This window comes from Xiphias gladius, chromosome 12, assembly GCF_016859285.1.
Source record: "Xiphias gladius isolate SHS-SW01 ecotype Sanya breed wild chromosome 12, ASM1685928v1, whole genome shotgun sequence".
Lineage (NCBI taxonomy): Eukaryota > Metazoa > Chordata > Actinopteri > Istiophoriformes > Xiphiidae > Xiphias > Xiphias gladius.
The window spans coordinates 2,301,374-2,327,583 of NC_053411.1; the positions used below are offsets into that span (position 1 = coordinate 2,301,374).

Genomic DNA, 26,210 nt, shown 5'->3' on the forward strand with positions numbered 1-26,210 from the left:
AAATGCTGAACGAGTTAGCAAACAGTTTTCAATTTACACAACCATGTCATAAAACCAAAACAATGAGCTAAAAGAGTCTAAAAAAAGCCCTGTATTGCTGAGGGGAACTGCAGAGCTGGTGATAATTCTGGGTGGGTGAACAACTCCTTTCACATTACACATAGTCATCTGATCCATTGTTAACAGAAAAATATTCTTTAAATTGTGATAAAAAAATATCTTAAACGGATAATTAAGTCTGGTATGGTATAAGCCGCTTGCTTGTAGAGATACTGATGCATAATAACATTTCAGAAAGAAATATAGAAAAGAAACAGTAATAAATACAGCACCACGCTCAAATCAACAACAAAAAAAGGTTGGAACCGCCACAATATTTTACAACTTATTAATTACTCAATCATATTTTGAGGCCCACTTACCACCTTTTTTCAACTTGAAGACCATGAGTTGCGAATGAAAAGTCCAATTAGTAAATAAAACTTAGGAAACTATTTAATTTATTTTATGATTATTTCTAATGTTGTTGTCTGATTATTTCAGTATATACAGTACTCAGTATTTCATACGTGCTGCATCCATTCACAGCGGTCAGACGTAAGTTAGTATTTACAGTCTAATACATGGAGATTTTTGCTAGTGAAATACAGCTGCTTCTTTGATTTTCGAAACACATAAAAAATTGGATACTTATTTTAACACATTGCCACACAATAACATTATTAGTTTTTGACGTAGCTTGTGTACTGTCAGAGCCTGAACGTGACGACTTGCTAATTTGGTTATCAGGTAGAAACCACTCAAATGTTTTCCATTATCAGTTGTTGTGAAGCTCAAGACCATATTACTTCCGATAGCGTTTGAATGCATCTGGCGCGGTTAAATGACGTCCCATATGCGCCACATAAAACACATGTGGGACAGTTGCAGAGGTGAACAGCTCGTTTAGTTTGTTTTCGTGGTGTGTCTGACTTGCGTGGTTGGATACCAGGGCGATGAAGTACCTTTAAACTGATTGGTTTCTGGTGAAAAGCGAAGAACTGCGACCTCCTTGTTAAATGCAGCCGGTTAGCTCTCTGCAAAGAGCAGCCACCAAGCTAACATCAACAGCTAGTTGACAGGGCAGCATTAGTAAGCAGACAGCAGTCACCCCTGCTCCTCACAGATGGCTGATGATAGTGTGAAAGGTGAGGCTCCAGCCCAGCAGCAGAATGATAGTGGAGATGATAAGAAGACTGTGAGCAGTAATGGAGAAGCTACAGCAGACAACCAAACTCTGTCCAAAAGGCAAAGGAAGAAGCTTCTGAAGCAGCAGAAATGGGAAGAGGAGAGGGAGCTACGAAAGTAAGTAATGTGTTTTTAACACTTCCAGCAGTACTGTCAGAGTCAGCTACGGAGGGGCAATAGCAGATTCTATTCATACAACATGTCATGGTGTTTGTGCTTATCAAACACAGTGTCATTTTCCTGGATAGCTCCAGTGTTCTCTCCAGTCATGCCAAACCACATTCACATATCTCTCAGTTTACGATTGTATGGCTTCTAGTGGCTCTTGTCCATAAAGAAATGCCACTGATGCTCCTCTGGGATAAACTGTTGGCAGGCAAAGGGAGTCTACTATTATGATAGTTTGTGTTTCTGTCGTGGTTTGTTTATTCATGCTCTAGTACAAAAACATAACCAACATATTTGTTTATATATAAAACATACAGTGCCGCCCAGTTGTTTCAGAACAAAACAAAAAAACTGCTTTAAGAAACCACTATTTAAAAAAATGTAAACATTTCAAATGAATTTATTTGAAGTTATTGAAGGTCTTTCAGTAATCATTAAGATTTTTTGCTAAAATGACTCGTGCTTTTGAATGTTTTACTACAAAGCGGGAGTCTGCAGTGTGGTCTCACATCATGGCCCACATTGCAGTAGCTGTCTTGTTTCCATCGCAGGCAGAGACGAAAGGAGAGGAAGCAGCAGCGTCGCCTGCAGAGGCAGAATCATCAGGAGGAGGAGGGGGGAGACGCCCAGAGTGCCAGGAAACATCCACGCAGGGAGGTGATGCCCAGCTCTATGAGGCTGGTGGTGGACTGCAGCTTCGACAACCTCATGCTGATCAAGGTAAGCAGCTTTGGGAGACACTGCAGAGGGATACCGTCATGTGTATATTGATATATGAAGTTGGGCACTGACTCGCCTGAGCACTAATGTTTTTGTCTTTTCAGGATGTCCGGAAGCTTCACAAACAGATCCAGCGGTGCTATGCTGAGAACAGGCGAGCTGTACACCCAGTACAGGTTAGTGTCTACTTGCCAATACATGAACCAGTAGAGAAAGATGTACAGTCTAATGTACAGTTAAGTGTATAAGTATTTTTGACAGTGTCACAATTTTCATAATGTTGCCTCTCTACACCACCACAATGGATTTGAAACGAAACCATCAAGATATGAATGAAGTGTAGACTTTCATCTTTAAGGGGTTTAACAAAAATATCACATTAACAGTTACGGACCATTGCAGATACTCTCTCATTTTCAGAGGCTCAAAAGTAATTGGACAATTGACTGACAATTCGTTTCATGGCAAGGTGTGGCCCGTTCTCACGTTATTTCATGAAAAATTAAGCAGATAAAAGGTGTGGAGTTGATTCCAAGTGTTGAATTTGCATTTGGTAGCTGTTCATGGGAACACTCGATATGCGGTCCAAAGAGATGTTGATGGAAATGAAGGAGGCCATCATTAGGCTGAAAAAAAAAAAAAAAAAAAAAAAAAAGCTATCAGACAGATGGCAGAACTTTAGGAGTGGCCAAATCAACAATTTGGTACATTCTTAAAAAGATGGAAGGAGCTCAGCAACACCAAAAGGCCTGGAAGACAACAGAAGACAACTAAAGTGGATAATCCCCAAATTCTTTCCTTGGTGAAGAAAAACTCTGTCACAACATCTAGCCAGATCAAGAACACTCGAGGAGGTAGGCGTATCATTGTCAGGGTCTATAATCAAGACACTCCTTCATGAATGTAAATACAGAGGGTTTACCACAAGATGCAAACCACTGGTAACACTCAAGAACAGAAAGGCCAGATTAGACTTTGCCAGAAAACATCTAAAAAAGCCTGTTCAGTTCTGGAACAAGATTCTTTGGACAGATGAAACCAAGATGAACTTGTACCAGAATGATCGGAAGAGAAGAGTATCGAGAAGGAAAGAAACGGCTCATGATCCAAAGCCACCACATCATCTGTGAAACATGGTAGAGGCAGTGTTATGGCATGGGCGTTTTTGGCTGCCAATGGAACTGGGTCAGTGGTGTTTATTGATGATGTGACTGCTGATAGAAGTAGGAGGATGAATTCTGAAGTGTGCAGGTCTATACTATTTGCTCAGATTCAGCAAAATGCCGCAAAACTGATAGGACGGTGCATCAAAGTACAGATGGATAATGACCCAAAACATACTGCGAAAGCAACACAAGAGCTTCTCTAGGCAGGAAATGGAATATTCTTCAATGGCCAAGTCCGTCACCTGACCTCAACCCTACTGAGCATGTTCTTCACTTACTTAAGACAAAACTGAGGGCTGCAGTAAAGGCCTGCCAAAGCATCTCAAGGGAGGACACTCAGCATCTGGTGATGTCCATGGGTTCCAGACTTCAGGGAGTCACTGACTGCAAAAGATTTTCATCCAAGAATTAAAAATAATCCTTATATTTATGATTATGTTGGTTTGACCAATTACTTTTGAGCCTGTGAAAAAGAGTGACTAAAAATAAATGGTTAATGCAAAAAATTTTTAAAAACCCCTTGAATTGAAGCTGAAATTCTACACTTCAGTCGCATCTTAAGTCGTTTGTTTCAAATCCATTGTGGTGGTAAGCCTTCTGGTATCCAGCAAAATTAGGAAAATTGTGTCACTGTCCAAATACTTGTGTACCTAATTGTATTGTATACCTAATTCTTACTGCTCCAGTTTTATCTAACAAGTCTGGGTGGACAGCTGAAACAGAGCATGGATGAAAAGGACAAAGGATGGATAAACTGGAAGGTAAGCAGAGCTGTAACACTCAGTTAATCTATTAGTTGTGATCAAAAGGAAATGAATTGGCAATTACGTCATTTTCCAAGCAAAAGTTCACAGTTCATCAAACAAAACAAGACATTTAATGACATCAAAATATGGTGACAGCCATTTTTCACTGTTGTCTGATGTTTTATCGACCAAACTATTAATTGAGTAAATAATCGGCGGATTAATGGATGATCCTGAATGAGTTTAGAGTGATTTCAGTTTTTACAATTTTTCTTGTCACTCTTTCCCGTAGGGCTTTTTTTTGGAACACGTCATTTAAGCAGGCTATGAGCTTTGTTGTGTGAAGTCACTGTGTGCATGTTACCATAGTCTGTTCCCCCTTAGTGATGAACTAGTCAGTATCTTTTATCATGTATTCATTTGGAAGAAAAATAATGGAAAACACTGCAAAAAGGTCCAGCTCCTGTGTATCTGACTGCCCAAAAAAGGTCTTGCAGACTGTTGCAGGATGCACTGGATGTACTTTATTAGCCTGAATCCAGAGAATAGCACTGTTTCAACTTGTAATTTGTGCATTAACATTCAACAAGGAAATTAGTGCTGCAACTCATGGTTATTTTCCTTATCAGTTAATCTGCACATTTCTCAATTGATTGCCATAAAATATGAAGAAATATTGAAAAATTATCATTTCTCAGAGCCCAAGGTGAAATCTTTGTGTTAATTTGGATAAAAAGTCCAAAATCCAAAAGTGTTCAGTTTACTATCATATATGACAGAGAATTGCATTGAGTGTTACATCCGAGCAGCTGAAACCATCAAATGTTTGATATTTTTGCTTGAAAAATTACTAAAACTGTTAATTGTTAATTATCAAAAAAATACTTCCAGATGAATTGTTGTTTCAGCTCTAAAGAAATCATACAATGGATACTTTTTTTTCAACATCACTTTTGTACACCTACTTTTGGTTAATATTATGTAATATTATATATATATATATATATTTTATGCTTCAGCTTTTATTTTGAAGACCAGTTGTGCAAAGTTCTTTTTTGCTTGCAGAATGCATCTACACTATGATCTGCAATTTTTTTTTAAAGTGTAGTTACTTACTCTCCCAAAATTGACCCATATATGTATATGTGCTCATGCGCAGACTCACAAAGAGACAGTCTTTAGTAATCAGCTAAAAAACTCATTTCTATGGCTAATTTCTGAATAGAATCAAAAAGGTACCTGAACGAAAAAAGAAAAAATATGTCCAGAAAATAATCTAAAACTACTGCTACTGTTCTTGCTATTGCTACTCCTATTAATAATAATTTAATTTTCCATGGCAGGAAAACCTCTCCAACAGCATTTAGCAACTGGTGGGACTTCTTGTTATTAGGAGGCCCCACCACATTTAGTACTTTGCAAAAGTTTTAGGCACTAAATGTTAAGTGAGGATGCTTTCAAAAATAATGCCATGAATACTACGCAGTTTTTCAAGAGAACTTGCCACAGGTCCTCTGTAGATTTCGGCCGCCTCAGTGTCTTCTGCCTCTTCATGTAATCCCAGACTGACTCCAGGATGTTGAGATCAGGGCTCTGTGGGGGCCAGACCAACTGTTTCAGGACTCCTTGTTCTTCTTGTCTCTGAAGATATTTTTTTTTATTACTGGCTGTATGTTTGGGCTCATTGTCATGTTGCAGAATGATTTTGGGACAGATGCCTCCCTGATGCCATTACATGATGAATAAGAATCTAAAGTGCCTAAAACATTTATGCAGTACTGTATATGCACATACAAATCCCACAGTTTTGAGATAGACCAGTGCTAGTATCATGTCTAAGTGTGTCCTTGCATGTCTGTGTGCAGGACATTACCATTAAAACTGAGCACTACAGTGAGGTTGTGGCTAAGGAAGATCTGGTGTACCTGACATCAGACTCTCCCAATGTGCTGGAGCAGCTGGACCAAAAAAAAGCTTATGTGATCGGAGGCCTGGTGGACCACAACCATCATAAGGTTTGTCTGACTTCAGTGCTGCCCGTTTAGAAGCATAGCTGCATAGATAATGAAGACGTGCTTCTAACTGGCACATCATGTTTGCATCCTGCCCCATGATTTGAGGTGGTCAGTTTTCTTTCTGGGTATCATTTGCAGGGGATTACCTTTGAGAGGGCCAAGGAGCTGGGGATTGATCACGCCCAGCTTCCTCTGAGCAGCTTTGTTAAGATGAACAGTCGGAAGGTTCTGGCAGTCAACCATGGTGAGTACACGTATTGGACCAATACATGATATGAGTAGTTTTAAACCACTGTACAAATAGTTTGCCTGGCTAACCTTACTGCTGTCAGTAGTAACTTATAGTGACTTCCAAGGCCCAGAGTTAGCCTATCATTAACTAACTAACTGACTTGTCCACAGTGTTGGGGGCTGGCTCTAGATGTTGCTGTATCAGGGTTAGGCTAACATTAGCAACACCATGAGCTCTGCCAGGTTTACCTGAGATGACTTTGCCAATCTAATCACTTTGTCTTCATTCCTGGGCCTTTCTCACTAAAAAGTAAAAGATGCTATCTAAATACAAAAATGCTATCAATAAAGCACAAATCAAACCTTTGTGGTGCTTGTAGAAGTAACATTTTATATATTTCCATAGTAAATATTTGAATGGACATAGGAAGAAGTAACAGTATATTTTCTATAATACTGTATCATAATACATACTGTAGGCTAACTAGCTTAACCTTGCAATACAACAATTAGATTTGGATTTTAAGCTGGTGAGGATGCTAACTTGTCACCAGGGATATGTTAGCTTTAGCATTGTCTTTTTTGCGTCTTTACACTGCGCTGAATTAGCATTATTATGTTTGTGGCCATGAATTGTATTTTAAGACAATTTTTCAAGGGTTCGTGTTCATACTAGTCAGATGAAGACATTGACAAGTCAGTCGCAAAACTAATGGAGCTAATGCTATTTAGCTGGCTTGCTACAACTAATAAAATCCGCCAGTGACAGTTGTCATTTAATCCAGGAAAGTGGACATTCAAAGGCTGAAAATAAGAGGCTGTTTTTTTTTTGCTAAGTCAAGGACCTGTTGTTTCAAAAATTACTTAGATGGATACCTGCAGTGCTAGAGCAGAAAAATTACAGGTTTAGCAACTGTAACAAAAGAGGGCAGGGCTCAGTAAAGGAGCAACTGACCAATATCTGTTTTGTCTGGTTGTGCAGTTGGCTGTATGAGGAGGTTGGCTAATTCCCGCTTTGTCTCTCAAGTGTACTCTCATTCCTCCTGCAGTGTTTGAGATCATCTTAGCGTATCTGGAGAAGGGCAGCTGGCAGGAGGCCTTCTTCACCATCCTGCCTCAGAGGAAAGGAGCTGTGGCTGTTGACCAGGACGGAACAACCATTCAGGAAAAAGAGGAGGAAGATTCAGACTCCGACTCTGACATACCAGAGCAAGCCGAGACAAGAACCTAACACTTTGCCCAAATGGACAACTCCAAACAAAATTCTAACGTTTAATACTACGGGAACGAAGAAAATGGGAGAATGGAATTTTTTGGATTTACTGATGCTAAGGCTATATTTGAAAGTTTATGTTTCTGTCTTTAAAATTTCAAAATGCTTTTTGTTTTTTACTAGATATTTATTGACATTTTTACTTTGTGCCGATTTAATTGCTCACCTAAGTTGGACTGCTGATATAAATGGAAAATTTCAGTTTTGCTATAATTTTTGGCAGAATATAGAGTTGTTATATTCAAGAACATAGGTTGTACTTTTTATTCTTTTGTTTGGAGCTTAAAGCTAAAACTGTCAGAGCTGTGCCAAATGGACATATTTTAAAAGAAAAGATTTAATACAGGATTAAGTTGAACACATGACCATCATTTCCCACTGGTTCCTGGAATTCCTGTGAATTATGGAATTTTTGACAGTATAGTCAGGATATAGAATTGAAGAAATTTGATATAATCTTTGGAGAACTTGGCGACTATCAAGCAATTTTGCAAATTAATTGAACATTGCAGTTACGGAAGAAGAACGTTTAGAATAAGTTATGTTTTCAGATTTAGGTTTATTTAGATGGTGTGTTGCCCTTGGTCAATCAAAGCTTGCAAGGTGAACCACAAGAGTATTGGGGCCCAGAAGCATCTTAAAGACACCAGCAGGGGTCTTGCACAGTGTGAGGAAACATACAGTGGATAATTGAAAGAGGCCACAGAGGATGCAGGGATACTAGAAGCAGGGCCCAGGGGAGATATTTAGATTAGATTGACCACATGCATCTTATTTGAATGTGGGAGCTCCAAAGAGAGAGAAATGTCCTAGACTGTTGTCCACTTTGCCTTTACTATAGACCAGATCTGGCCTGAAAGCAGCCACAGCAAACTGCAACGTCCATCCATCCATTAGCCATACCGCTTATTGCAGGGGGCTGAAGCCAATCCCAGGTTAAATTGGGCAAGAGCTGGACAGGGATGCCAGCCTGGCAAACCCCATTTGAAACATCTTCTTTATCACAGGGCTGACAGATAGAGACGTTTGTGCTCACATTCACACCTACAGGTGCTAACCACTGCACCACAAATGCTGCCCTGCATCGTGAGATAAGTATTTAGCCCTTAAAGTTACACCTGTTCCAAAATAAATCTGTGGTTATACTACCTATACTGAACATGCATAGATTAACTTACATTTAACATGTCTATATTATAGGTAATATAGACATGTTCTGAAATGGAACCAGGGACAAGACCTATTCCACTTTTTCACCCAAGGTTTGACACTGCTGCACCAGTCATGTATGAGATAGAGATAAGGCCAAAGCTGAAAATGATGAAGATAAAAAAGAGATCAAGACTCTGAGCTACACGTAGTGCCTAAATATGACCTCATGTCATTAGTCAGAAAGTTTAGTAGGACAGTGTCTTCTACTCCAGCATTCCAAAGTGGGCCACTGCTCCAGGTCCCCAGACCTTCAGGGGGCCAACAGGCCCCAGATTCACTGTGTGGCAACTAGTTTGTGGTAATTTGATAAATAGCATATTTATTTGCTAATACTACATGCACCACTAAGCACAATATTAAGATAACACCTGTATTATTACCTGATCTTAAGGCCCAAGTTGAAATCTAGTTTGAAAGCCTCTCCTCAGTTTATGTGGCGCCTGCATGGGATCATATCCTGTAATACATTTTTCTAAGTAAGGTTAGCAAAACTTAATTAAAAATTAAGCTGCTGAGTAGGGGGTCATTAGGGGCCCACAAAGGGTTATTCCGGCCCTGGACACATGTATGGATTGGCCAAGCACAAGTAGAGCAACACAGAACTAACCAAACCATACTGCCAATGTGTTCTACTGCCATCATGCTATGCTAGCAAAAATTTCCGAATGATAATATTGGGGAAATATTGGACATTAAAGTACAATTACATTAAAATAAATGTATTTTTCATTTTGCTGGGGCTCTGGAAGGGTCAACCACTTCATAGACCCAGTTTGAAAGCTGTTCTGTTCGACTGTTTATATAGGTTCGTCTGGTTTAAATCATACAAAGGTTAAAATATATTTACGTTTGCAGAACCACAACATTGGCGGGAAACACGTCATATGTGTATAGGTGGGTAGATTTTACGGAAAGGTTGTGATAGTGGCAAATATATGTAGGAATTCGGTCAGGGCGCTAAAACATTTAGGGAAACATTTATGAATGGGAAGGACAACCCCGTTGCTCTAGCAACCAAACCCGGAAGTTGTAGTCTCCATGGAAACAAGTTAGGCGACGTTAAAACGGAGAAGAGTAGGCTTTATTTAGTTGAAGCTGTAGCTAGCCCGTCTTATCACCGTTACACCGAAGAGTCCAATGTCTCGAAAAGCACTGAAAGTGGTGGTTGAATTAAAGTTCAGAGCGGTAAGCACTCATTTTTCTAATGAATGTCTAAACTGCCCCTTTGCTGTAACGTCATGGCTCTATCTGGAGAGACCGGCACGTCAAACTCCAGTCTACATTCGAATCACTGTCATTTTTATTTAGCTGTTTAACCAGCAAAGGCACACGTTTGTTAGCAACCGGACTGGTTTATGAAGCTTTACGGGGTGCTCTACAATTCGGCATATATCTTATGCAGCAAATATATGTTAAATCTGTTAGGTTTCAAACTTTTAAACTCAATTCTATGACTCACCACTGAGCGAGTGGTCTATTAAATTTTAAGAGATTTTATTCACCTGGTGGTAATTTAGTAATGTGATTTTTTTTTTTTTTAATTTTATTGTATTTTATTTTTAAATCGAAAGCTATCCATACAGTTTAGGTAACACTCAGCTTTGTCTTTGGGGTTCACTCAAAAGCTTGAGTGATTCTTGACTATTCTCATTTCGTGCTATTTAACTCTCTGGGTCATGGTATTCATTACTGCTGTAAACACAATTATACTGAGTAGCTGTGTAACTACAAACTAAAATTCTCCAACCAGTTAAAAATACGCAATAATTAATGCAAACCTTATTTTAGATGACTTCCGTAATTTTAGACCTGTCTTGTTTGTTTGTGATATCTAGTTACATCTGACATAACATAATCATTCAGAGGAGGCCAGCTAAGGAAGATGTCACGTGATTTGACACATATTCCTAGCTGTCGACCGATAGGGAAAGCAGGCTGCAGAGAGGATGGGCTGTGTCCCAAATTACTCCCAATTTATTGTTTTGAGTGTGTAAATCTACCTACTATATAGCGTCCTAAAAAATTCTACACTGGAATTAAAAAAGAAGTTTCAACGGCTCCTTTCTGCTAAGAAACCCGAAATGCAATGCACCACGTTTTATAGATGCAAAAATTACCATTGTGGTCTCCACAGTGTCCAAAATCTGAAGTTACTGCTCACTACTGAGTAAAGGATTGAGTGTCCATTATATAGGGAGTAGCGAATGAGTGAGCAAGAGGTGATTTCAGATACAGCACAGGTAAAAGTGTAAAAAAAAATTCCGCAGTCAGCATGCCTCCCAGGTCTGCCTGAGCACCCACGTTTATGAGAGGTCTAATTATTCAAATGCCATAGACCTGTGTGAGCTGGATAGTCTTGGGTGGAGCATTACTGATGATGAAAACGGTAAGCTACATCCTGTGGTTGAGATGTTTACAGTTTGAAAGAACGGAGGCTTCTGTCAGCTCTTTAACTTTTTAAATTTCAAGTGACAAGTTAAAACAGAAGGACTAAGAGCAGTTTAATTTGGTCTTTTTTTTAAATCTTAAAAACCACCACTACTCATTGCAGTGAATTCCTCTTCCACACTAGACCCCCCAGATAGCAAATACAGAGGAAAAAAATGAACAAAATCAATAGACCTGCTTCACAACAGATATCTTGTCATGTCATAGCAGAAAAGCCCAGGAATAAATGATAACATTAAAAACAACTGTATTCCATTTAGGTGAGCTGGTTCCAGGGACCTGGTATTGTACACGCTGCCTCACTGTCATGGATTACTGGGACGTTTGATGGAAATGAGCCATAGTTAATGTAATTTGTTTAACCTGTGCTGCTATGACAAGCACACATGTCCTCAAGACCACTCCAAAGATTGAATGAAGTTCCTAGGTGGACCTATTTGACTAGAAACTAAGAAATGGAGCACAGCTTTTAAAGTGTTCAATAGAATTGTCACTAAGACCAATACAGATTTGGTTGGCTGAAATGAGGACTGGCACTGGCAGATCTTATTAGCTGTAGCTAGCTAACTAACTAGCTAATTAATGTTAACGCCATGAATTGATTGAAACCTCTGTCCCCAGCTGACTTTTTTATGTTTCCAGCTCACTAGTTTTAAAACAAGAATCTTGTAAAGGGGTCTTCAATATGCACTTGATGGCTACATACATGATATCATGCTAAGAGATTGAGGCTAAAACTGCGGGTCCCAGGTAAAAAGTTAACGCCCTCACTAGTTGATGATCCATGTAGAAGACACGAGATAAAGAAACAGCATTATTCTTGTATTGCAATGTGGAGCTAGTTTGTCCTGTACAGAATATAAAGTACATGTCTGACAGTGTGGTCACTTCCTATAGTGCGAAATAATTTCATTTTTCCAACCTTAATGTGACTTAAGATTTAATAAATATTTGACTAAAGAGGAAACTAGAACCAGGTAAAATTGCTAGTCTAACTCAATCAGAAATGAAAAGCATGGATGGCCTTTGTGTTCCTTAAAGCAGTATAAAGAAATTTAAGACTTTTGTTAATCTCTAGTGGCAGATTTGACTGTTAACCCTCTTTACTTGAAGCTTTTAACCTATATACGCATGTTCCTCCTTTGCTTAGGTTTCTTGTCCTGGGGTTCATCTGCCAGCCAAAGATGATATCTACCTCAGCATGTGCCTCATGGGCCAGTATCGTCAGTCTGAATGTCTGCCTGCCGTCTTCCCTCTGCTGTTTCATGAGAAGATGACCTTTGAAAAGGCAGGTCTTTACTTATTATCCATGCGGAGAGAGATGGCTATGATGAAGCAATGTTTGAATAATTGAATTAGAAACACAGTATCTGAAACATAATACATGAAATGTGTTGTTGCATTTTTTAAGGTATCAGTTTGTGATTACTCGATCTAGTTATTTTATTCTTCATAAAGTCCATTGAGACATGCCTATAATGAATGAGTTTATTTGACTGTAGTAACCTACAAGCTTGTCAACCGGAAATATAGTACATTGATAATATTTGTGAAATAAGGAAGCTAAATTAAACAATAAAGCTGAAATTAGTTTGTCTCTAGATTTTCAGGCATGCCGTTGACCCTGGAGACATCGCTGTAATGCTTGAGTGTAAGTTATATTTTATTGTTTACAGTCATTTGTCGCGCGTTTTATATTAAATTGATTTGGTTGCCTAATCATAATTTACTACTCTGTCCTACGTTATGCGGCTTTATCTTTATTTTTCTTGATTTGTTCTATTGTTCTTGTTGTGTAAAAGTTGCCCAGTCTTTCCAAATAAGATAAAACATTTGATAAAATAATCTCAACTCAAGGTGAACTCACTAAATTTTTTCATAGCTTTCATCCAAATTTCATGGTCTTCCTCAGTGGATGGAGTTTGCACAGTTGTCATGGCTCAGTTGATTACAGTAGAGCTATCTCCATGAAGGTGAACTCTGAGAAAACTCAGCTGACGAAGACAGTGAGATGGAAGTGAAAGCTCTAGAAAAAAACCAGTAAGTGGGGCTTGAGTTGTCAAACTATTTCCGAGGTGAAGAATGAAATTTCATGCCTAAGACAAAACATGTTCATACATTAGAGTAATTTTGGGTTAACGATATCCCACAGACACAGGCAGTAATCAGCACTGTGCTGATATTGATTTCATTCCATGGCTGTATTTTCTCAAATTAAAGTCAGGCATAAACCCAGTGTTGTCACATTTCACTATCTGCTGTATTTTTGGCACAACATAGAGAAAGTTCTGTGCTGTGAAATATTGTTTAAAATATATTACCTGGTTTTCTTTGTATAGTGTATTTGGCAGTGTAACTATAAATGTCCTCACTATGCATTTGAGGTTAGTCTTTTTGTGATAATGCTGTAGATTTCTTTCAACTCGATGTCTCTTCTTCTCAGATGAGACAGTCAGAATTGAACTGGTGCAGCTGGCCCCTCCTGGTGAGACTGTTTATTTTTCACGTTTGTGTTTTGTATTCTTTGTTCACTCCAGGGCTGCGGAAGCGCTAAAAGGTCCATTACGATGATTCTAGCCAGAATGTCTTTACAGTGGTTGTGTAACAGAGGTGTGTTTGTGATCACAGCGGAAGACACTCTGGACTGCTTTGAAGAAGATGTTCGACGGTTCTTATTCCCAGAGCCCAAACTGGTTCCTTCCTTCTCTGGAATGGACCGAGAGGTTCTGATGACCCGAGCACCTTGCTTTCCAGTAGGTCCAACCTTTTGATCAGTACCTCAAAGCGTATAATATTGTTGTCCATGTTCAGCATGTGGTTTAAAGTTACTATGTGTAGCCTTTTCACATGAATACATCACTATTACATTAATTTTGACATTTATTAAATGTCTATAAATGGTACTATCTCTGACACCATCAAATTTCTAATGCTAATTTTATGTTTATTATTCAGCCTCAGAAACAAAATATTGACATTTTGTTTGTTCATTTTAAGAATTTTCCTTAACTTGTCACAATATGGTCTGTAGTTTCCATTCTTCTGTAATGTGTCTGCAGTAACAGAAACCATCCATAGAAAATTCCTTTACCTGCAGTCTCGTTTTCATGATCATGATCAAATTCTCTGGACCACAGGTCTTGTCCACTGTGGTAGGGAAATATTAAAAAAAGGGACGAAAAACCATGAGTGTGTTTTTTTGCAGTTTCATTTGATTATGGCACAAATATGTCTTCTCCTCTGTTTTTCCCAGGGTATCGCTCCGAGGTTGGAGTTTTCGACCAAAGCTACCATCATTGAGTGTTCAGCTGATGCTGAGATCAACGTTCTACCAAGTGTACCCATGGTAAAGATTATATTATGTGGCTCAAAATGTATGTACAGTAAATGATGTATAATAAGTGAAAACTCATCATACCTGAGGTGACCACATTAAATGGACCAGATTAGATTTTTTTTAGCAGCAAACCCATAGAAAGTATCAGTCCATTCCCAGTGTCTTTTATTGGTTCCTTTAATTCAAAGTGCGGCCTTTTTAACAATAATAAAAGTAATGATAACAAACTTTATTTTGTAGAAATTTTAATTTAAAACACCAGATCAATACAAAAATGAATAAAAGAAAATTTGATGCAAATTGTAGCGAGTTAAAGTACTTTATTGCCTCTAAGAGCTACATATATGTCACATCCACTGCTGCTGCAGCTGCTGACTGAAGTAATAACATTTTAAAAATAATTTCATAATCTACAGGAAACCCATGCAATGGTATTAACAGGTGGGATATGATCCATTTTGATCCCATTAAAAACCTGGCAGCTGAATTCTGCGCCAGTTGGAGGCGTGAAAGTTGCTTCTGACACAATGAGACAATATGAACTGCAAGAATCAATATCAATATTTGAATCAAAATAACACCTAAGGTTCTAGCAGAAGGTTTAACATAGGCAGGTAGGAAGCCCACCTGCTAGTGTTATGTGTAGGCTTTTTGAGACATCCACTCCTTTGTTTCCAGAGGCCAGTGATAAAGAAGAACACAAAGCTTTCCAGAAGACCCAGGACCTCCTCTCCTCAGAGGAAACAACCTCAAACCCTTGTTAGGAGACAAGGTGGCAGGATGGACAGAGAAAGACAAAGCACTGCCAGGTCACTGTCACACATTCCCAGGTCCCAGTCCCTGTCCCCACTGAGAGCTGCAAACACCCAGCGTCTGACCCGACTCAGCCTGGACTCTGCAGCTCCCATCCCAACCGACATGGACATAGCTAGTAACTCCCTGCCTGTAAGTACACACAACACATATTTAGTCTAAATTAACAATAGATTTTTTTAAGATTGGCCATTATTTCCAGCCAGCAGATGGCAGAGAAGAGCTCTCACCTAAAGCTACTCTCTTGTGTAATGGAACGTTTTACCAGTGAGAAGGTTTGAGAGTCATCTCTAGTAGTGTCGCAGAATGACTAGTATTATCCAAAATCAAATAGTTACTTTAATGCAATCTGAGGGCCTGAGGTGAATAGTTTCAAGATGTATTAACATACGATATACTGCAGATCCACCACTTAGTAATCCTAACATTTTTTTTTAAATAAACATACACATAACAAGTATGCATCTTATAACTTTATTCGAACACAAGTTGGTTTTGCTTAATTTGTTTTTACCGTGCACAAACCTCACACAGTCTTCCATGTGGCCTACTGAAGCAGCTCTGTGGCTGTGTGATGATTACACGACGCAACTGTCAACAACCATGGGAACCTATTTATTTTATGTAATCTACCCGTTAGTTGTGACAAGGGATTAATGAGGCATTTATTGGCCCTCTGTCTTTTTTGAACCCTTGCCTGTTTTTGCTACGTTCTCACTCTCTTCTTCCCTTTCTGTGAGGTAGGAAGGTGTATTGTGTGAAAGTTCATTTTTGAACTTTGATATAGTAGTTTGACGAAATAATCCTCAGTCGAGGTCCACTACATAGCTTTTTCCAGTGCTTTTAATCACATCCCAAAATCTCCATCAGTGGATGGAATTGGCTCAGTTGTCATGGAGACAGCTCGGTTGTCATCAGTGGGAGCAGTGGGAACATGGGCTGTCTGTAAGTACTTAAGGATGGAATACAGATTGGGCAATGCAGGCCCTGGGGCCCCAGACCTTCTCGGGGCCCGTCGGCTCCAAGTGTGCTGCTCTTTCTCTGGCCACCAGATGGCCAGAGAAAGATCAAGAGTCCGTTCACATCTGAAGCCATCGTTGAATGGAGACAGTGGATATCATCTCCCTGTATGCTGTACAACCACCACTTATCACTGAGTAAAATTCCATACTTTAGTCACATGATGACAACTGAATCAATACATTCACTCATAAGGACAGTAAGATGCAGTGAAAGGGACACAAAAAGCTGGTAGTTAGACCTCGAATTAAAGTTTGCTTATGTTGCCAGCACTGTCAATCAAATCTGATCAAACCCAACGCACACAGTTGTTGATTGTCTTGCACTTAGAAATTAATATTTAGTGTTATGGAGGAATATTTAAGATTTAAAACTACATTTTCAGGGGAAGGAATGAAGGAAATTTTATGTTGCCATGGATTGAGTCAGTTATCTGGGGGCTATATCTTTTTTTTTTTTTTTTTTTTAACCTAATAATGTGTTGCCAACCCTGTGCCATGAAAAATCTGCATTAGCTATCAACAGTTCCTGTTAGCAGAATGTGTTTAACTGGTGCGTTCTGGTTTGACTGAGTTATGACTCTGAGAAGAATAGTGGCACCTATGAGTTGTCAACTTTTTCCTTATCACAATAAAATGGTCAAACATCTTGGCCAAGCCAAGCTTTACTAATCACCCATACAATGACTTCAGAAAGCATTCAGACCCCTTGAATTTTTCACACTTTATTGTGTTGTACATTTAGTTGTAAATTGATAATATTGCCATGTGTGCTCCTCAGTCTACACTCAACCCATAATGACAAAGTGAAAACATGGTTTTAGAAATTTTTTCAAATGTATTAAAAACCAAACCCTGAAATCTCATTTACAAAATGAGCACCTCTGCTGTGGTGCTCCAAATTGTGCTCAGGTGCATCCTGTTTGCTTTTATTATCAATGAGATGTGTCTAGAACCTGACTGGAGGCCACTTGTGGCAAACTGAATTGATTGGACATAGTTTAGAAAGGCACACACCTGTGTGTATAAGGACCCACAATTCACACTGCATATCAGGACAAAACCCAAGCCATCAAGTCCAAGCAACTCTCTGTAGACCTGTGCAATACATATTGTGGTGAGACATAGATAAGGGCCAGGGTATAAAACCATTTATAGAGTTTTGAGTGTTCCCAGTGGCCTAAATAATTGCAAAATGGAAGAAGTTTTGAACCACCAGGACTCATCCTAAATTTTGCTGCCCAGCCAGGCTTTTATAGTAGAGTGGCTAGATGGAAGCCATTTTGAATAAAAGACATATGACACCATAGAGCATCTGTGGAAAGATCTGAACATTGCAGTTCAGACACTTCCGATCCAATTTGTCAAAGCTTGAGAGGATCTGCCAGAAAGAATGGGATAAAGTGCCCAAATCCACGTGTGAAGAGCTTGTAGACACTCACCCAAGAAGACTCCAAGTTGTAACTCCTGCCAGAGGGTCATGTTTTCACTTTGTCATTATGGGTTATTGAGTGCAGATTGATGGGCAAAATTTAAAATTAAATCTACATCACATAGTGTGCAAAAAAGTAAAGGGGTCTGCATACTTTCTGAAACCACTGTACAACTTGTAGCAGTTTGACCTGCAGGTCTGTTCACTATGTCATTCATCTGTGTGCAGATGCTGACTTCGTGGCCTGGAGCCAGTCGACCTGACTTGCCCCACAGGTCTGCAGTGTTTACCAGCTCCTCTCCACCTTTGATCAGGTCTTCATCCACAGGTAAAAGTCCTCATATAAAGCTGGTTTGTTGCTACTAAACAAGATATACCGTCTAAAAAAAAAACTTAGCATGACTCCATAAAAAAGGTACTGTTATTGTTATACTGCTCTGTTGACATGGCCTAGTTCAGTGTAAAAAGCTGTTAGGTTGTTGATAATCAACTAACCGTTACCTATTGTGCTATAACCTACTTACAGTCAGTAACTCAAACATTTTTCCCTCTTTTTTGCTGTTCTAGTAAGATTCTCTCCAACTGGCAGAAGATCTTTATCCAATGGTTTGGTAGGGACATTTTATCTTGACCCTCTTGAACAGGAAGATCTGGGGTTTAGAAGATGTGGTCCTAACTTAAAACATAAGCATTAAAGGAATAGGTCAACGTTTTGGGAAATGTTTTTTGGTTTCTTTGCTGGAGGGAGAAGAGACTATTGATAACAAACTCATTTCTCTGTGTTAAGGACAGAGCTGGAGTCAGTATATGGTTAGCCTAGTTTAGCTGGAAGCAGGCAGAAACGGCTAGCTTGGCTCTGTTGAAAGATACACCTCTAAACATCTATAAAGCTCACTGATGAACACATTCATATTTTTTCCCCACTTAAACAGAATTGTAAAAAGACCAATTTGTGATTTTACACACTGGAACTATTTCTTGACAAACAGCAGTGTATACATCTGCCTGTGCAGCATCTTTCGTTATAGTGCAGATTGCGAAATAAGGTTGGTCAGCAAAGATTTTGGTTTTTGTCTCTGTCCAGACACAACAGTTGCAAACCTGGCAACCTGCCTCAGACACTAAGACTCCAAAGTCACTGGCCCTGGTTGTTTGCCAAGGAACTGTTCCAGCACAAACTCTCTGTAAAATCAATAGTTGTTATTTTTACATTTCTGTTTGTGTACAGTTTTAACAAATGAGATCCTACGTGTTTAAGAAAGACTTCTATGGTGTTGGTAGGTGTATTTTTGAACTTAAGACAGACCCAGGCTAGCAGTTTCCCCCTGCTTCCAGTCTTCATGCTAAGCTAGGCTAACCATGTCCTGACTCCAACAACTCTCATTTCACTCTTGACAGACAGCCAATAAGCAAAAGTTAAATTTATCTAATAATATGTATTCTGACAAAGGTTTGCATCAGTAAGGTTTTCTATACACAGGACAAAATCTTCAATTATGACCTGTTCAGAAACACAGAAAATGTAGATTTTCCGTCTCTAACATAAAATCTTCAATCATGTGCCTAAATAAATCATAAATTTTGGTTGTTGAAAGATTATTGATTGAGTCTTTAATAATTGCGATTGAGGCCAGCATTAGAGAGTGAAATTAACTAACTGCGCAGTGTCAAATGCAATAATGAGTAGGTTATCTTAACAATACAAAGGAAATTGTTGATTACTTTTCTGCTTACTTTGGTAGGTTGGAGGGATATCTGAGGTCGACTCCAGCTCTTTAGAAACACACGACCCTCTTGACTACCATCGTGGTCCTGACCCTTCAGCACTGTGGCGGTCTTACAAAGAACAAGCCAGGCACAGGTCAGTTTCTTGACCAGGTTTGAACATTGACATTCATACAATAATCATGCACTTGACACGCCTTTTGTTTTAAAATCCAGCTGTGTATTGAGCCCTAATCAACAAGTCTGGAAGTATTTACTCCATTTAACCAATTTAAATAAGGTGCCTGTATTGTAACGGGGTTGGTGCTGCATTGGGAAGCGTAATTACAAGTAAAGAGGATATAATCAAAAAACATCAAAAGAAAACATTTGATAATTATTAATTTAATGTTTTTCTAATGACTACACAAGTCAAATTATACAATCTTTCAATAAAGTTTGGAGCTGTTGGAAGGTAAATTTTTTTTTTTTCCACTTTTAATGGAGCTAAGCTATAATTTTCTCCCTGTTCCCAGTCTTCTTGCTAAACTAGGTTAAAAATATCATGGACTGTGAGCATCTCAGTAATGGATGCACAGAAATTAGATTCGGATTAGTCTTCTCATCTGACTTGAGTTTTACTGCGAACAAACATATGCAGATGACACTGGAATATTTTTTTTCAGGTAAGTCATGACGACATCTAAGAAATGTCACTTAGTTAAAAATTCCCTGACTGTGATTGTTAAGGTCTCTAACCAGTTCTCACAGAGAATGGGAAGAAGTCCATGAGCGTGTACGAGGACTCCTCACGACACCAAAAGCTGTATGGCGACTACTCTACGTAAGTAATGAAAAGCATTAGAGCTGCTGTCAGTTTTCACTTCTCCCCAGATGTACTGTTTATTATTCACTCATCATTTCCAGCCACACCAATTTTTAAATTTTTTCAATTGCTGTTTAGCTACTGTAGACTACACATAACCTGTCCTCCAGAAGTGTCACAGTAAAAGCTGTTCGTCTGTTTAAATGGAATTCATTTGAAAAATCTAGAGGATGTGTTGAATTTCCTTGACAGTAACTTAAGTACCCTTGAAATCAACAAGTGATGAAACCAGTAATTCTGTTAAAAAGAGAAACTGTGAACCACTTTGACTTTGTTGTTGTTCTGATGGAATTGATGATGTGGAAATGGTCATTATACTGAATAGACATAATAGTAAAGGTAATTCCTCCCCTCATCAGTGTTTTTTACCTGACCTTTATTTGCTTGTGCTGGTTATTACTTAAGACTGGCATTATTTGAATAGTGACTTATATTTTAGAATTTAGTATAAATTAACAGTAGTTAGAGTAGATTTATCTAACAGAGCAAGCATACAATTTTTCCTTCGTTTATTTTTGAAGGCAAAGTTGTCCCACTATGAGCACAACTTTGCTACAAACATGTATAAAATGGCTCCAGGAATGCACTTAACATTACAGATTGATTATATAACAATGTACGATGACAGAGGGTTTTTCTCTTACATGCATGATTGTTGTTGTCTTTCAGGGGGCCACAGTCTCTGAAGTAGAAAGGGTTTTGGCCAGAAGGTCCATCTCTCCAGGTCCACCGTAATGACCTTGCCAGGCTCTGGAAAGGTGAGATGGAGCTGCTCTGTGCTTCACAGTTTCACTTTTCACTTTAAAAACTGCTGCTCCGTCGGGGCATCCTGTTGGCCTTGGAGTTAATGTGTACCATGTAATTGCAACATCCCTTGTTTGACTTTTGTTGCATATCAGAACACTGTCTTTATAAATTAAAGGCAAGAAATCCCCGAAATTTTTAAAAAGACAATTTTTCCTCTGTGTTGAGAATTTGTTATTTTCTCGATGTGAACCTGTTGAAACTCTTCTAGATTGTCTTAGATATGTAGAAAAAACTGTCCATATACTTTGTGATTCATTTTTGGACTAAAATACTGCAAAATAATGCATTTTGGTGCATTTTCAAAGACTCAGACAGATTTTTCAAAATTATTTGTATGTAATTTATGTATATGACTCATGTTTTTTATTGGTTTCTAATTCAATATACCAAGTGGATATGTTAACTTAAAGTTCCATTAATCCATTTTTGGCCTCTAGAGGACAGTATTTAGACTTTAAAACAAACTCACAACTAACTAATTTATCACCCCCCCATGTCTTGTTTCTTCTGAATTTGTCCCCGCTGTACAATGGATGCCAGGTTAGGACAACCTTTGGAAAGCACTGTAGCAGAATTAGTTATTGCAAATCATATTGTTTTTATGTGTGTGACGTTAGACATCTGCCTTTTTGCTCTCCTTTAGGGAAAGAGACCACCGTATTGCCAATAAAGTCTTCAGATATCATGACTCTGCTGGTGTGTGTGTGTGTGTGTGTGTGTGTGTGTGTGTGTGTGTGTGTGTGTGTGTGTGTGTGTGTGTGTGTGTGCGCAAAACAGAGACGTGTTTCATTGGTTTGATAAATGTCCACACACACTGTAATAATGACTGGCAAAATAATGTGTTTCATGTTAAAATAAACTTCAGTGAAATGAAACTCATTTTTATCTCAGTTTGATCACAGTATGGAGGCAACAATATCGGTTTGACGTCATAAGTCTCTATATAGTTAATCTATCAGGCTGACATTGTCGAGTCCTTAGGTGAATCACTCGAAGGCTATTAAAAGCAAATTCTGTCTATGGCAATGCAGCTCCGTGTGAACTACTGGCATATATCAAAGAAATAGCTGCTCTCTGTGACTGCGAGGCATTAAGCACTGGCTCTACCAGGAACATTATGATCTATTGCCGAATGGCTGCCGAAACAGAACTCTATTTTGGTGTACCATGGTGGGAGTGCAGACTTTTTTTAGTGGTTTGCTTGGTCAGTTTTAACAGAAGTCTTTAAATAATGCTATAAATAACAGTTTGGAACTAGCAGGGGCTGCTTTACTTGACAGTGAAGGGGGTATGTGATAGAAGGCTTTAGATGTTCTATTTAAGGGAACTACTCCTTTGAAGGACACAGGTGAAGACGAAGCCTTCGGACAACTGAAGGCTAGTGGGCGGAATCTGCACCTGCTTCCTAGATGAGACAGTCTATACAAAACCATAGTGATGACCATAATGTAGATCACTACAGAATCAGCAAAAAGAAAAAAAAAGTGAATTAATGAACATTTCCATCGACTACCATCAGCTTTTGGCACTAATTTTCCGTTTGGGCGCCATTAAACCATTGCGAGAGGTGATACAACAAGATGACATAATTCAAAGAGGACCAGTCAAACCTCAAATGGTAAAAAAAAATGTAATGAAAAGCATGATTAAAAACATGACATGTTTATTTCATGTATTAATTTGAGGAAGGTTATGGTCTCTTTAACAGGAGCTTCAGTAGATGTTTAAATCACGTCTGGTGCACATCATGATTTATTTGTTACATTTGTTTTCATTTCATTTTGTCACATTTTGCTTTTATCGATTAAAAACCATTTCCAACTCAGCCAAGTATAAAAACTTATTTGCAATATTTTGAAATTGAATGTTTGGCATTTCAGCTCAGGCTTTTTTTTTTAATGAAAATGCACATAAAAACAGGTGGATAGGATCCCACCTATTGTGAGTTCCTATCCCTAGCCTTGTAGACACTAAAACTTAAAGTCTCAGTATCTTTCAGTTGAACTAGGTTGTACAACATGTCGTACAACTGCGTCTGAAGTAGAAGTGTTTATAGCTGTCCCAAATGCCCAATGACTGTGGGGTAATTCAAAAAGCTTCAGCTTGTGTTTCTTGAAGTAGTTCATGGTTGATTTTGAGGTCTGCTTTGGATCATTGTTCTGTTGTAGAAGCCACCCTCTTTTTAGTTTCAGTTTTTTGACTGACTGCAGGACATTTGCATTCACAATTTGAATAAATGAAGCATTAACAATGAACATATAACAAAATAACAGAATCAAACATGAATTAAATTGATCTTTGAATGATAAACTGAATGGATCATTTTATTTCAGTTACAGTGAAATGCCGTGGAATTAGAATAATCAGAGAATGGTGGAACACTATGGGGAATTAATAATTTCTCTAGCACTAAAAATGAATAATTTACAGCACAATCGGACATCAACTCTTATCACAGACAGCAGAAGTAAAGTTTAACCTACTTTTGGAGTACTGTCTTAGAGCTGGCCCCTTCCACTTGGATCTGGAGTTGTTTCCAAGCAATGGGTCTGATAGTGGGGCTACTCAGCTGATGGCCTCACTCCAGTGGATGGAGCAGATTTTAAGGCTGAGGGGGGCTCTTGCAAGCAGGCAGAAGTTGGCAGATGATGCAGCTTCTGTTGGTTTCGTGGTCTGTTGCGGTTGTAATCGGATAGGCTATGCTACTCTCACTTTCTTTAACTAGACCTGTTAAATAGTATTTAAAGTATCCAATTCGCCACATGAAAAAACTTCCAAAATACTATCAAAGTGAGACTTACTGAGGTACAAAAATATAAAAACTTAGTCTCATTCAGTTTGGAATTGAGTTACGAACTGAGGCTGGTTTCACATAAAGATCAAAATGCTTAATAAAGAATAATTTTAAAAAAATGTTGCAAAAATGCCAGAGATCCCACACTTTCCTTCTCACTATGGTAAATTACCTGATTTTAAACATACATTGAATGCACCAGTGTATTATTTAGAGAATGTTACATTAATATTGCATAAAATATTAAGGAAAGCATATGGTGTGAACAGAGATCATAGTACAGCACATCAAAAAATTATTCAGATTGATATCCAGGATTAATTAACTATCAAGATGATTTTCAATAGTGCTAATAAATGAACAGTTAAACAACAACTAGTTTCATTAACATTAAAAAATACATTCCTTCATATTTAATAACTATAACCTATGAATCCCCAATAATTGCAGAGCTCTAATTATCCCTGGCCACTCTAGATAGCAGTGTGGTCACATGGTAAACCATGCATTTAATTTGTCATGTCTTAACTTGGTAATTTTATATCATCCAGATAGGACCGTGGGCTAATTTTCATAAAACATTTTCTGAGTAATATTAACTGGATTAATATCAAAACTGGATGTTTTGTGTGTGTGTGTGTGTGTGTGTGTGTGTGTGTGTGTGTGTGTGTGTGTGTGTGTGTGTGAGACAGAGAGAGAGAAAAATTGAGAGAAAATATCAGATCACTGTGTGTTCACTTAGTGTTGCTTTTCCTTTGTAAAATATTTATCAAATTGTTAGGTTAAACATCAGTCACTTTATCATGTCTGTCCTCTTTCAGAAATTCACAGCCATGTTAACCCCAAAAGGTCGTATAGAGAGAAAGATTCCATTCTATATTTTGTTATCATGACAAAACATCGGCCTCTTTTGGGTTGGAGGAAGGTGGTTCCTTCTTCAGGCCAATGTTATTTCTGACACTTTTATTATAAGGTGCGAAGTTCATCTGGAAAAGTCCTGAACATGTCTGAAAAGTTTTATTGTGTTTAATTGTGAAAGACTCCGGGGGAATCTGCATGACTTTATTCAAAACCCACCGTGTATCTGCTAGTGGTATTCAAAGAAGGAGGAGTGTCCTCACTACAGCGCAAAACTACATCATTACCTCAACAGCGTATTAATAAAGGGCCAGTACACTTTGGGAAAGTTCAATTTAAGGTCATCGATTTAAATTTGCAGCAAAAACTAAGCTTAAAGTAAGATGAGATGAATTAAGATGAGCTTCAGATAAGCCATGTGGTGTGCTTTGCCGTCAGCCATAATGTCTTTTTTGTGTAATACCACTCAGACCACAATGTAATCACCACGTAAAGGATTTAAAGAAAATAACGGTTCCGTACTGAACATCTCAAACAATCTCGTCATTATACTAATCATGCTGAATATGACTGTAGACAACAAAATCAGACAAAAACATGAGCAGCTTGCTTTTATTAGCTTGCAGTTACACATAATGTAGTGCATGTTGGTTCACATACAGTAGGTACTCAAGTAGTTGTCTGTACAGAGAAAGGGTTGGTTGATGCCATCATAGTGTGCTTTTGAAATGTAGAATACAACCTGATGTGCGACGGTTATCTGCAGGTCCTCTCTGAAATACAAACAAGCATCTTCATTCACAAATGTTCATTTCAAATGTGGCCCTTTTGGCAGAGTATGGACAACTGAAATTGAGACACGGAGACTAAGAATGTATTCCAGAAACAAGGATTTGGAAACTTTGACCCCCTTGACAAAAGTGATGGGATGGCCCATCAACATAAAAGCCAAAGTCAGATACTTGGGCATTTGTTATCTCCAAGGATGTAGTCAAGTGAAATTACACTAAACCTGACAGCACTCTTTGAACTCTATCACTTTATTGAAGATTTTTTTTATTCTGAAAATGGACAAAGTTTGAGTTTTCCACTGTCCTTGACCATAAAAGTATCAAAAATATCTACGTGATGCTTGGTTATTATAATAAATCTTAAAGATAACATAGCATTTTGCAGTTGCTAATTTTTGCTTTTTAGCTTTTCAGCTGTTACTTTGGGAGCAACATTTTATATTAGTATTTTACATCAAGCAAAGAAAATCTCACAGGTGTTTCTTCTGTGAATTTGCTAAGATGGACCACTGAAATTAGCATGTCTACCTAACAAGGAATTTTTAAAAGTAGTGTTTGCCATT

The 26,210-nt window shown here is 38.4% G+C and overlaps 2 protein-coding genes across 4 annotated transcripts; both read left to right on the forward strand.

Annotated features, from left to right (window-relative positions):
- Window positions 1–860: 860 nt before the first annotated feature.
- On the forward strand, window positions 861–7,747 carry trmt10a (tRNA methyltransferase 10A). The gene is made up of 7 exons (XM_040141502.1): window positions 861–1,344; window positions 1,947–2,115; window positions 2,220–2,291; window positions 3,968–4,042; window positions 5,893–6,042; window positions 6,181–6,286; window positions 7,323–7,747. The coding sequence occupies exons 1-7, from the start codon at window positions 1,166–1,168 to the stop codon at window positions 7,502–7,504; spliced, it is 933 nt and encodes a 310-aa protein (XP_039997436.1). The 5' UTR covers window positions 861–1,165; the 3' UTR covers window positions 7,505–7,747.
- A 1,962-nt stretch (window positions 7,748–9,709) lies between these two features.
- Window positions 9,710–22,023, forward strand: spata6l (spermatogenesis associated 6-like). 3 transcript variants are annotated; one of them, XM_040141499.1, is made up of 13 exons: window positions 9,710–9,943; window positions 12,357–12,494; window positions 12,809–12,857; window positions 13,650–13,691; window positions 13,835–13,959; window positions 14,460–14,552; window positions 15,222–15,488; window positions 18,036–18,135; window positions 18,375–18,418; window positions 19,550–19,668; window positions 20,262–20,355; window positions 21,067–21,155; window positions 21,848–22,023. In XM_040141499.1, the coding sequence occupies exons 1-12, from the start codon at window positions 9,896–9,898 to the stop codon at window positions 21,130–21,132; spliced, it is 1,185 nt and encodes a 394-aa protein (XP_039997433.1). In that variant the 5' UTR covers window positions 9,710–9,895; the 3' UTR covers window positions 21,133–21,155; window positions 21,848–22,023. The 3 variants fall into 3 exon arrangements, with proteins under 3 accessions (XP_039997433.1, XP_039997434.1, XP_039997435.1); XM_040141500.1 differs by having other exon boundaries at window positions 20,274–20,355; XM_040141501.1 differs by lacking the exons at window positions 9,710–9,943; window positions 12,357–12,494; window positions 13,650–13,691 and having other exon boundaries at window positions 12,811–12,857; window positions 13,744–13,959.
- The last annotated feature ends 4,187 nt before the right edge of the window (window positions 22,024–26,210 follow it).

Excerpts from the sequence above, each read along its gene's own strand:
- spata6l (XM_040141499.1), top strand. The coding sequence starts at position 9,896 with ATGTCTCGAAAAGCACTGAAAGTGGTGGTTGAATTAAAGTTCAGAGCG. Across the intron at positions 9,944-12,356 it reads TTGAATTAAAGTTCAGAGCG|GTTTCTTGTCCTGGGGTTCA; the intron begins GTAAGCACTCAT and ends TCCTTTGCTTAG. Across the intron at positions 14,553-15,221 it reads TTCTACCAAGTGTACCCATG|AGGCCAGTGATAAAGAAGAA; the intron begins GTAAAGATTATA and ends CTTTGTTTCCAG.
- trmt10a (XM_040141502.1), top strand. The coding sequence starts at position 1,166 with ATGGCTGATGATAGTGTGAAAGGTGAGGCTCCAGCCCAGCAGCAGAAT. Across the intron at positions 2,116-2,219 it reads ACAACCTCATGCTGATCAAG|GATGTCCGGAAGCTTCACAA; the intron begins GTAAGCAGCTTT and ends TTGTCTTTTCAG. Across the intron at positions 4,043-5,892 it reads AAGGATGGATAAACTGGAAG|GACATTACCATTAAAACTGA; the intron begins GTAAGCAGAGCT and ends GTCTGTGTGCAG.